Source organism: Gymnoscopelus braueri (assembly GCF_963280865.1).
Source record: "Gymnoscopelus braueri genome assembly, chromosome: 17".
Lineage (NCBI taxonomy): Eukaryota > Metazoa > Chordata > Actinopteri > Myctophiformes > Myctophidae > Gymnoscopelus > Gymnoscopelus braueri.
In genome coordinates, this window is record NC_137617.1 from 30211033 (window position 1) to 30223673 (window position 12641).

A 12641-nucleotide genomic window follows, 5' to 3' on the forward strand; every position below is an offset into this window, starting at 1 on the left:
AGGCCAGACAATGAAAGAAGGAAAAAAAGAAAAGAAAGAGCAGACAGGATTGATGCTCCGTTAGCTAAAACAATGTACGCTTGATGAAGACCAGCTGAGGTCAAAACGCAGTTGATTAAACTACTATAGAAGCATCAATTCAGTGTGCAGGTATTTTTTTTCCCCTTACAGTATTGCACTAGTCAGGACATATGCATTCATCCGATGTTTGTAGTCACTAATTTAAGCTCCACGTTCAGGATGACTGAGGCTCGTGTAACGTTGTAAACAAAATGCCAATACCCTTCAAAAAGCACTGTACTGAGGAAAGGTTTTTCAAGGTTCAGCCGCGACGCTGAAATTTAGATTTAATATTCTATTTACAGGCACAGCGTAATAATGTTCCACGCAGTGTATTGCTCCCTCATATTCAAATGAGAAATTGGCAACAGCGAGACATCACTTCAAATTGGTTATCCTATTGCATTCTATTGCCAGTAATTGGCTTAGGAAATAGTGCCAGCACAGACAGAAGGCACACTCTCCCTTTTTTTTACAACCCCTCCCTACCGCCATCCATTCCTCGTTCCCTCCCTCCATCCTTCCCTCCACCCCTGGGCCTGTAGCAAAAAAACTAAATGATCACCACACCCATGTCAGATCAGATAGATCAAAAAGGATCAATACAAAAACAGCGATCATATACAAATAAAGAGACTTGATACGGCAGTGGCGTGAAAAATTACATGCTTTTTGGAATATGAAAATTTTACAATTTTAGGCCTTTGTCCTCAGCACAGTATATAAAGCAAATACTGTATAGTGTATAGCATGAACTGCATAATTATGACCGCAACATAGAGGTGGGAGACATACCGGCGTCTACCCTGCAAACTTCCTGTGTGATGTGATGCTCTTCCTGCGGGCCTCTGTCATCACTGCAGGACGCATTCCCAACATCCAACACGCATTCCCAACATCCAACATGCATCCCCAACATAAAGCACACATCCTGTTATGATTATACGATTATGGGACTGACATTTATCTGCTTGACCCAGTACATGCGTGTGTTGAATCGCTCTCATCTGCGTAAGCACATACTGATACCCTTGATACCATGACCATCAACTACTTTAGCAGACAGACTTACGTCTGTGCACAAGGACACAGGATGCATGTTCTATTCCTACTCCTTCTGTTCTTTTCCACGTCTCATACGGTATCTTCTGGTCACGTCATGTGTCCAATACTGTATTATATATTCTCTATGTGTGTAATAAACTTTAGAACTTGTTGTGCGATACTGCCTGGTGTCATCTCGTTCTCCGAGTTCGTCACTCAACTGAACCATCACTCACCATCCTTAGTTAGAGGGAGACTCTTAGGACCACATGGAGGGTCAACTAAATTCACGACACATCCCCAACATCCAACACTCATCCCCAATGTCCAGTGCAGCAGAAACAAACATGTGCTTTTGTCTTAGTGAACACGACCATTCCATCTCACATCTAAAGTGTGTGTGTGTGTGTGTGTGTGTGTGTGTATGTGTGTGTGTGTGTGTGCGTGTGCGTGTGCGTGTGTGTGCGTGTGTGTGTGCGTGTACGTGTGCGCGCCCTTACGTACGTACGTGCGTGCGTGCGTGCGTGCGTGCGTGCATGCGTGCGTGCGTGCGTGCATGCGAGAGAGAAGGACAGAGAATCTGTGCATGTGCACAAGCATGTATTTGTGCATGTTTCCTGAACAGGAAAGAGAGAGAGAGAGACAGAGAGAGAGAGAGAGAGAGAGAGAGAGAGAGAGAGAGAGACAGAGAGAGGTGGTGAAGGGGGCAGACAAGAACAGGGTTGAGGCTGCAGGCTCGGTCAGGTCACCGGTACGGTCGGCGGGTGAAACTCAGTTCACATTAGCATGCAGACACCCGGGCTAACAATGGAGGCTCCATCTGTTCCTGTCAGCCATTACAAATCTGGTGTCACCCAGTCCGCTGGAGACAACAGGCCACCTCCATCTAATGAAACGGCACAGGCTCCTCCTGCGTGTAAAAGCAGCCATCGACTTCACACTCGCTCATTCACTCACTCTCAGCTTAGAGAACAGAGGGCAGAGGAGCCCAGGCAGCAAGTCGATTACCACAGATAATACCTCCTCTGAGTCACAAAGTCTCTATTGTGTACAGTAGAGTTGGGGAAAAAAAGATACAATTAGAGATGATAAACCAAAGTACATCTGTGTGTATATTTGCTTTTTCCTCGTTACCTTAAACAGCGATTCTCTAAGGCAATGCGAAGCAGCAGGTTTTCCAAATGAAGCCTGATTTATAATTCACTCTGTCGTCCTGTGAAAATAGCTGATCTACAAGCTCACAACGTGTCCGGTGGAGAATAAATTAAGCATAAATGGTTCATGGCTTCCTGACGATTCTTGCTTTGTCATTTTCAACGAACATTCACAAGGGAAATTGAATAAAAACCGAACCACAAGGCATGGATAATTGTTCCTCCTAAAATGCCACTGATTTCATTAGGTGGCCGTGTCATTATTTCCCATGCACACCCTCCTCCTTTGCAACGGACCGCCCAGTAAAAATGTGTTGCCTTCCCTTTCAGTTGGTAGTGAACAGAAATTGAACTATGAACTCCACTTGCCCTTTGGTGAGGACACAGCTCATTGGTACGCTAACGTGGTCACCATGGATGAAATCGCAACGTAAGGTGTTAACTTCCTAGAAAAGGAAATGCAATGAATATAGAATATGTGAAATAGAATAGGGATTCGTTTTATGAGGAAGGCAGAAATGGATGATGGTCCAATTCCAAATGATATTCAACGGAAATATTGAGACAAGCATTTTAGCATTATTGCTTAATAATTATACACAATTCATGTATTTGTACACTGTAGCATTACAATGGTAATAGAAGGCTGGCTAATCATTTATTTCTTCTACTTTTCATTGCTTGAATTCTTTTTTCTAAAGGACTGTAGCATTAAAACATAGTTTATAGAGTGTATTTAGAACTTGAGAAAAAAGTTCAATTTGTGTGAATTTTCACCAAAAGAAAAAAGAAAGTTTTTCACCTACAGTATAATGATATGCCCAAAATTGTAACGCCAGGGATAAAGTGGTTAAAATGCATTCTAAAAACAAATTCTATTAAAAACAGTTTGAATAATAATAATTCTAAATAATTAGCTATATATTACTTATTTTCCGTCTTCCTGCCATCTGCCATATTCTGTCGATTCGTGGAAACTCTTTGTGTGGGCGAGTGATGAAGCAGTTCGTTAGGCCTGTTCCAGACAAGGGAATTTTTTTGATGACGTCCACCTGGCATCAGCTCTCAGTGCCACAAAATTACTGCAAACCGCAATATTATATTACAATGTGACTGGAAAATTAAAAGGTTTTTAGTGGTGCCTATACTGCCTATGGTGAGACAACCGGAAAAGGGGGATATAGGTAAAGATGGGCACCCGAGGCACCTGAGTCGATAATGCCAACCTACAGCAAAGTCAAGTCATGGGCTATTAACTGTCGCAGAGAGTCGGACATACAAAAAAAAGAAGAGAAAAAAAGAAAAGTGTGGGTGGGTGGGAGGGAGGGTAAGTCAGAGAAAGGAAGATAGAGGGAAAGATTGATAAAGGGGGAGAGGGATGGAACACACATGGCCCCTCAGGTACAGTGTTGTATTTCAAACCCGGTTGTGAAAGGATAGAGGGGGTTTGGGTCAATCAATCACATCATTAGCCTGCAGCTACACAGCCTTCTCTCTGTGTGGGCTGGCTCTGTGCCTCAGCCAACACACACTGCTCTGGGGTTGGGTGGGTGGGTGGGGGTCATTACTAGAGCTGAGGTCTCACCACTAGAGGGAGCTCTAGGTCACCAATCAGTCCTCTATGAACAGCAGACTCTGCCTCTGAGGTGTCTTGGCCAAAAACTACCTGCCAACCACCTAGGGATGAGGCGAGACGGAGGAGTCGCTGATGTCACACGAGTCACAGTGCCGAGTTAACGGTGCCAACGCAGCAACAGTTCTCCATATGGTAAAATCTTGTTCATTTAACCACTTAATCCCTAGACACTTTGTCATATGACAAATTGTGAAAATAGGCAGTCAACAAGCTCGCAATGTGTCGCATCACAACACATTGTGATCTTATAGATTTGCTATTTCCGCAATTTTTGATTTTTTTCTTTTTTATATAAGGCTATAAGTATGCCACGACAGAAATACCATTAAGAACACAGTGGGTGTAAAATGCCACTGTATAGTTATCCTACACCACCACCGCAGAGTCTCCGGTGACATCGATGTCCCCTCCCCCCGGCTGGTGTGGGACTCCACCTTTTCCTCTCCCTCTTCCTGATATGCCGCTGACCTATCTTACAACAGAAACACAACCCATAGCCCCTGAGGTCACAGACGATACACCTATAGCTTGTATACCTATAAGACCCATTCCACTGTCCCTGGCAAACTGGGTTTATACCAGCAACGAACAACACCACTAGCACTGCACTGATAAGGTCCAAACCAATGCAAAGGTGTGTGTGTGTGTGTGTGTGCACATGCACACCTGAGTGTCTCTCAGTGTGTAACTCTCACTCTCATTTACAGTGTGTTTGTTGCACTCTTTTGTTTTCTACTGTAACATTGTTCTTTTTCAGATAATGAGGGGATTTCATCTCATCTTTATCCACACACACACACACACACACACACACACACACACACACACACACACACACACACACACACACACACACACACACACACACACACACACACACACACACACACACACACACACACACACACACACACACACACAAGAGGCAGATAGAAGATGTTTTCTTTATCCTATATGGACAAGACCAGAGACTCAACGGTTGCAATGCTTTTTTTTTGGCTGTGCACCAGCGTCTTCTGCCCAGCTTGATGAGGTTGTAAAGACTGTTTTGTACTGAAAAAAAGAAATAATCTACAAGCTCACAACAGGAAGATCGTCTTCCTGTCATGCTGCGACGCGTTGTGAGCATGTAGATGGCTATTTGTTGCACGTGAAACTGGCACACAAGTAAGTATAAGTCAGGCTTAAGTGTGCCATGACAGAACTACCATCAAGAACACAGTGGGTGTAACCACTGTGCAGTTATCCTACACCACTGCCACGGCGTCCCCGGTGTACCCTCTCTGCAGCTAGTGTGTTTGTGAACAAACACCTGCAGTTCACTATGTCATCTGAAGCAAATATAATGTACTTATTAGACATACTGATAAGAAAACAACATGTAGCCTAAAAAAAGAAGCCTAACTCTAACCCGTAAACCAACAGACATAAACTCTCTTCTCCATGGTCAATCATCATATCATCCACTGGCTCTCAAAAAAACTTCTTCCGGTCTCCTTCGGACAGATCTGCAGCTCTAATGAAGACATCAACACCCACATATAAGTGCTTGAAAATCGCTTCAGACAAAGAGGTTATATTATAAGTGACTTGTATTAACAATGCTTCAGTGGTACAGTGGTCTGTGCCACTTCAGAATTCACCTGTATCCAATGTAATCAAAGAACATTCAACTTCAAAAACTGTTTTTCTAAGCCCCCTCCTGTGGAATACAAGAGACTTCCTAGCCTGCATAACATGCTAGTGAGAGCAGAACTTCCCCCTACACCATCCTCACATTTCCTCTGGAAACAGCTCTGTTTCCTCTGGAAAGAATTACCCATGTGGACATTGCCATGCCATTTTACACACATAGAAAAAGCTAATAGCCGATCTACAAGCTCACAAAGCATCGCATCTTGACACATTGTGAGCTTGTAGATCAGCTATTTTCGCTATTGTTGATATTGTACATTTTGAAAACGTTCTCTTTTCGACTATAATGACGCAATAATGGGCAAAGTAGGGATACCAAGTTGAAAGTGGTTAATGAGGATTTTGACATTAAACCAGTTTATAGCAGAAGTCTGAGGAAGAGCCTGTGTTGCTCAAACATCACACTCCAACACACACACACTCACTCAGACAGACACACAAACACACACACACGCAAGCAGGTCTGTGGCTGACTCACAATGATGCGCTCCTTCATCCTGATAGTCAGAGGCCAGTGAGGCGTCATCCGAGGGAGCCGACCGACCCAGACTGTTACTACGGTTGTCATCAGAACTGTCCTCCTGCCTGGATTCAACTGTAAGTGTTTGTGTGGGAGGGAGAGAGAGAGTAAAAGTTAGAGATGGGAAAAGAAAGTGAAACAACTTGGGGCCAGGCAAAGAATTGTCACCAGACAATGCCCCAATCAGTTATCAGCGTAGCCTGGCATTGGCCAGACTGATAACGTGGATTCGGTATCAGTCTGTAAAATACAGTGTAGACAATATGTCACATTTGTTCTAGTAATTACTCTGGAGTGTGATTACTTACATTGGACGGGAAATTCCTGTGGATTTCTGTAAAATGAAAGTGGGAGCGTGAATCAAAATGTGGTACTGAATATTAACACATTAGCCACACATAATATTTAACAGGATTTGAATTTCAGCCTCTCATGCTGCTACCTACAATGGTTTCCTTCCTGCAACAAAGGCCACTAAACCACACGTTTTCTCTGGCAGCCCTTATCATGTAGTGCAAACAGCAGCGTGTGCGCTGGTTGCTTCCGGAGTAAGTCATTACATGCTCTACTTTTCATTATGCACATTGTGTTGCTCGGTGGCTGCATGCACGACGAGCAGCTTAAATCACATTTGATAACTGAAATGAATCCAGGTGCTTGTAGAAAGGCTGGGTGATATGGGCAAAATCAAATATCACGATATTTCTTACCAAATAAACGTTATCACCATTGATATTGTGACAAGAATATAGCATTGTTGACGATAATATAAATTTAGTTTTTAATTTGTCAAGAAAGAATGATCTCAAATAGTAAAAACTGTAGATCTATTGCAGCCATTATCAAAATTTTTTGACTATTTTTTAAAGTATAAAATTAAGTTGTTAAAATCAGGAAAAGACACTTTTGCCATATCACTATAATACGATATGCAAAATCCCAGACAATCATCTCGTATCATGGTATTGATATAATATTTATATATTGCTCAACACTACCTAGACTGCCGTATTTTCAGTATCATGCTGGGTGAAATCATGCACCCAGTGCATGCAGTGCAAACATTTCAGCTGAAAATACATTCTTTACATGACCGTAATTATCATGGATGACTGAGTGACCTCTTTCAAAATAACACATTTGTAAATTAACGCAGCTCATTAAAGGACGACAATTTTGGTGCTTTAATAATAATTAATAATAATAAATAATGCCGTGTTGGATAAGGGCATCAGGAAAAAATACAGTGACACCACAACAACACAAATGTGCCCTCTTTCTTTCTCTCTTCACACATTCATTTAGTGGAGTCCTGCTGCTTCCAGAGGTAAAAAATCCTACCGATTGTGGACCACTCTGAAGTTCTTCAACAAGACGTCCCGTGTCTCTCTGGCATATTCACTGAGGTTCTCAATCTCATCCTGCAGGATGTCTGTTACAAACAGCTCACAGTCTGAGGGAGATGAGAAGAGGACACAGTCAGCATGGCAGTACTCAAAGAGACTCAGGGAGACCAGTCTCGCAAAACCCTCTCAGAGTTAAATTAACACTCGGGCATTTGCAGTGTAGTGCGGTGGGGTCTTGATCATCGTGGGTTTTGGAAGTGATTTCAAGGTGTAGTGAAATGATTTAAAGTGTATTGAGGTGGTAAGTTTCTGATGTACACAGATATATTATCATGGTTGCAATCTTTGTGAAATAGTGAAGATTTTAAGCCTCAATATACACTCTTTATTAAGCACTTGAACCCATAGCATCCCGTTTCTGGGCATGTCATAATAGGCAAACATTTGGTGAAAATAGCAGATCTACAAGCTTCAACGCATCGCAATGTGACACGTTGTTAGTGTGTACATTTTCAGTGAAGAGTTTTGGTGTAGAGGGAAAAAAAGAAAGCGGGCCAAGTATATACCCGGTTTATAGGGTTTAAGTGGTAAAACAAAACAATATGTCAACGATTGTGTTGTGGAGTGTGTGTGTGCTCACCCACATATGAGCATGCCTAACAGAATATGTTTTTGTTTATAGGGACCCCAGGTAAAAAGATTGAGGCAACACATACTGTAGGTCAACACTATACATATTATTATTGTCATGTCAACACTCCCACCCGATATAAGACCTTTTTCTATGTGACAACCTGGCAAAACATGTTGGACCTGTTCCACAAATCCCTTATCTGGTTACATCTCTTTATTACATGTACAGTAGGTATGGGGTGCCAGTGTTCTTACAAAGGCCACATTTTGCCAACCTGGCAATACATGCAAATATAGTAGATGCTAGGCAGCCATTGTGATGGCGACTGAGTGAATGAGATGACTATCTATGGAAATCTGGTTTTCCATTGTATTTAAAGGCAACCAGGCACATTAGATTGTGACAACATTTTGCAGAGCTAAAGGCAACTCCGCACCAAACAGACTCGTCCAGACTATTGCAGACTACTCCAGACTGCAACAGACTGGTATTCGGTTGGCAAAAGTTACCATTTAAGTCTGTCAGCCGACTGGCCATTCATGTGCTAATTTGACTTTTAGCGTGCCAGCGTTGCCAGGTCTGCTTATTATAAGCGACTTTGGGCTTGTTTCCCTGCAAAGCCACTTAGGGATGTTCCCAGCGTTTTTTCTTCACTGACGTGCAGTGGTGTAAAGTAACTAGTACATTTACTCAAGTACTGTACTTAAGTACAATTTTGAGGTACTTTTACTTTACTGGAGTATTTCCAATTGTCTATACTTGTACTCCACAACAATTATTTGAAATGTTTAGTTACTAGTTACTTTGCAGATATAAATCATTATGAAACATACATTAACCACTTTAGCCCTATTTTGTACCTATAAGCTATTTGAAAATAGCAGATCTACAAGCTCACAACGTGTTGCGATGCACGCGTTCTGAGCTTGTAGATCTGCTATTTTCAAACATTTTTGTACTTTTACTTTTGGTACTTTAAGTACATTTTTATACCAATACTTTAGTACTTTTACTCAAGTAAATGTTGAATTCCGGACTTTTACTTGTAACAGACTCAGAGTACATCTATTGCATTCAAGCCTGGAATTTCGTCATTTTAGGGGCAAGGCCACTTGGCCTTTGGTGTTGTAATTTTTTGGAGGGCACAAAGGCCCTGCCCGGCCTTCCTGCCAGGGCAGGAAGGCCATCCAAAAAATAATAACGATTTTTAAGTCCAAAAATGATTTTTAAGTCCACGGAAATAATGCATTTAACTTGAAGGTTAAGGATGATTGTATTTTAATATATTATAAGAATAGTATAACTATCTGTGAAATATTACCCATTTATTTCACAAAATAATGTGTTGGCAAATGACCAATATTTAGTTATATAGGTCTCAATATGTCACATTCAGCCCTGGACTTCACTGACTGAAGTAGGGGTCACATTAATCACATTAGATTCACAGAATGTATTTTACCCACAAGTTATTTTCATTCAAATGAAATGTGAATGAACTTGCACTAATAATGACTTTAGTTGATTTTTCACTCTTTAAAATATAGTATTTCTTAATTATTAATAATTACTGCTTGTAGATTGGCTATTTTCACGATTTTAAATTGTTTTTAAATAATAATAAAAAAGGAACATACAAGATTTCCACCCGACAGCCATAATATATAGCCAATATATGGTTCTGTATCAGTATATGAGTCCGTTTTTGAAGATTTCATTCTAATTGGCTACTATGCCTGAATATGAATTTCATGAGCCTGGGTAGGTCACCCTGGCTTGGCGGAGATATGCCCTGTAGCACACTCCGCACAGCAGCAGCAGCAGCAGGTGAAAGCAATTCACTTAATTGCTCGTTCTCTCTCCCTCTTTCCGTCTCCTCAATCTCTCGCTCGCTCTTTCTCTCTCCCTCTCTCTGCCGCTTTTTACCTCTCTCCCTCTCTCTGCCGCTTTTTACCTCTCTCCCTCTCTCTGCCGCTTTTTACCTCTCTCCCTCTCTCTGCCGCTTTTTACCTCTCTCCCTCTCTCTGCCGCTTTCTCTCTCTCTCCCTCTCTCTGCCGCTTTCTCTCTCTCTCGCTCTCTCTCTCTCTCTCTCTCTCCCTCCCTCTCCCTCCCTCTCCCTCCCTCTCCCTCTCCCTCTCCCTCTCTCTCTCTCTCTCTCTCTCTCTCTCTCTCTCTCTCTCTCTCTCTCTCTCTCTCTCTCTCCCCTTTACGAGCCTATTCATGCAATGCTTGAACTCCCACTCAGAAAGACATGTTTACATACTTGCGCATTACATATTTATACATAAACACGGATGCATGTGACTCCGTCACTGGACAAATTTACACACCTGCTCCCAATCACCACAGCGCAAAAGTAGGGCAAATCAATCAATCTCTCTCTCTCTGGGAGCAACAACAAGAAACAGTGAATGTAGGTTTTCATTAGCCTGGTAAACCCTCCCTCCGGAAATCTCTATTCTATTTGATTCCAGGAGTGAGTCTGGGCTGATCGCCCATTCTGCAATATTGGCTGCAGGCTGAGTTGGGCGGAAGTAATACCGTTGACTGACAACCCCTTCAGCCAATGATATTTTTTCCCCTTCAGCCAATCAGCAGTTCACCAGTCTAATGTGACGTCAACGGGACTTTTGAGACAGCCAAGCCCAAAATGGGTTGCCTTATTCGGGTACATGGGTGTCACTGCCCACCCCTACCGGTTCTCTAAATTTTTATTTTTAAATAGGCTTTGTCATGATTAATTGACCACATATATGAAGTTAAACAACTAAATTCTATCCAAACGATATCTTATAAGTAAATTCCGTGCCTCAAAATAGAAGTTAGAGAGCTTTTTGAAGTCAAAAAATCGCGGAGATTATAGCGGACAGAAAAAGATGGCTGCCGTTCGTGTTTTGGGCTCACTCGAACTCGCCACCTGATTGGCCAACTGTCGCTGTCAATCACAGAACGATGTGCGACGACGCTGATAGGCTCGGTTAGCTGGTAATTCCACTAGAAACCCCCACAATGGGCTATCAGGCCAGACTCACTCCTGGAATCAAATAGAATAGAGATTTCCGGAGGGAGGGTTTACCAGGCTAGGTTTTCATAGACATGGTCGCTTGTTTCTCTCACATAATCTGGCAACACCGACAGCCCTCTGTTGTCACTGCCACTGCGCTACCAGTCGGCTAAAAAGCTGAACATGTTCGGTCGGCTCTGGGTCGGCCGAAAAGGTCCCGACGGACCCCTAACCGACTGGCCGACGCTTCCCGAAGCCAATTCGGCCCAAAATCGGGCCGACTCAGATTGGTCTGGAGAGGGCTTAAAAGAAAACCTATCCTCTCTGACTACTCTAGTCTTACCTGAACAAACAAAAATGTAAATGTGAAAACGCTTACATGTTATGTGTGTGTGTGTGTGTGTGTGTGTGTGTACACACCATACGACACACACACACACACACACACACACACACACACACACACACACACACACACACACACACACACACACACACACACACACACACACACACACACACACACACACACACACACACACACACACACGTATGTGGGGCTTAGTTGTTCTGTAGTTACGGCAATAACTATAGCACATTTCAAACATCCTACAACATTGTAGCATTGTAGCATTACAGAGAATTAATTAGAGAAGCAGTTGACGTTACCCTTCAAAAGCCTCCAGATGTCCTCTGAGATTGCCCCCATCCTTAACTGAGCCCCGTACAAAATTAAGAATACTTTTGACTGTCAGACTTGCCAGGCTTTCAAGAACGTCAGTCTCTTCAGCAGTTCTGTGGTAGCCTACTAAACCGCAAAGCTCACCTCACAGGCCTATGGTAAAGATAGCAACGACCTGGAACACATTCTTGCAGATAAACGTACACAGCCCCTGTGCATCTGTGACCTACTGTTCTGAAACAAAAGTGCCAGCGTGCGTGTCTGTAGATTTGCACAAATTGGGGTGGAGCAGGTGCAGACGGTGATGACAACTTCCTCTGTGCTTTGGTCTCAAATGTCAGACAGGCATTTTGATTGACAGAGTTGTCATACTGAAACACCCCTATATCCTTACAACAGCCAGTGCCTGCAGTAGGAATAAGGACATAAGGACATTTTCTGTAAATGGTTGTTACATTTAGATATTTATACATCTTTATTTATTATTATTATTATTATTATTATTATTATGTTGCAATTTTGAACAATAGCCAGGTCTAGGCATATGGTTCTTGAAGAGCTTGAAGAGTACTGTCTGTAATGGATCCAATACCACAGCTAGTTGTTATATAGTTAACATTAATAACATACTCTCCTCAGTGCTCCCAGTGTCAGGTGTTTTGACCATGACAGCTTGTGGTCTATTGTGACTCCCAGGATTTCAAACGTTTGTCGTGGCTTGCTGGCGACCATCAAAGTTACAAGTCCAGCTTTGATGAGATCATCTTTCTTGAGAGTATCATTGTACTTTGATGGTTCAAATGTGGACTTCCATTGGTGTCACCGGTTGGTGTTTATATCGTCTCTGTCGGGTGGAAACCTCATA

The 12641-nt window shown here is 42.5% G+C and overlaps 1 protein-coding gene across 2 annotated transcripts in view; it reads right to left on the reverse strand.

The window, feature by feature from the left end:
• skap1 (src kinase associated phosphoprotein 1) overlaps positions 1 to 11996 on the reverse strand; it is a 49923-nt gene extending 37927 nt beyond the window's left edge. For both annotated transcript variants that reach the window (XM_080455473.1, XM_080455472.1), the window contains exons 1-4: positions 11764 to 11996; positions 7451 to 7562; positions 6418 to 6443; positions 6068 to 6184 (exon numbers count right to left, since the gene is read on the reverse strand). In XM_080455473.1, the coding sequence (XP_080311599.1) occupies positions 6068 to 6184; positions 6418 to 6443; positions 7451 to 7562; positions 11764 to 11803 (295 nt within the window). In that variant the 5' untranslated portion in view covers positions 11804 to 11996. The remainder of the gene's footprint in view (positions 1 to 6067; positions 6185 to 6417; positions 6444 to 7450; positions 7563 to 11763) is intronic.
• Between the last annotated feature and the right edge of the window lie 645 nt (positions 11997 to 12641).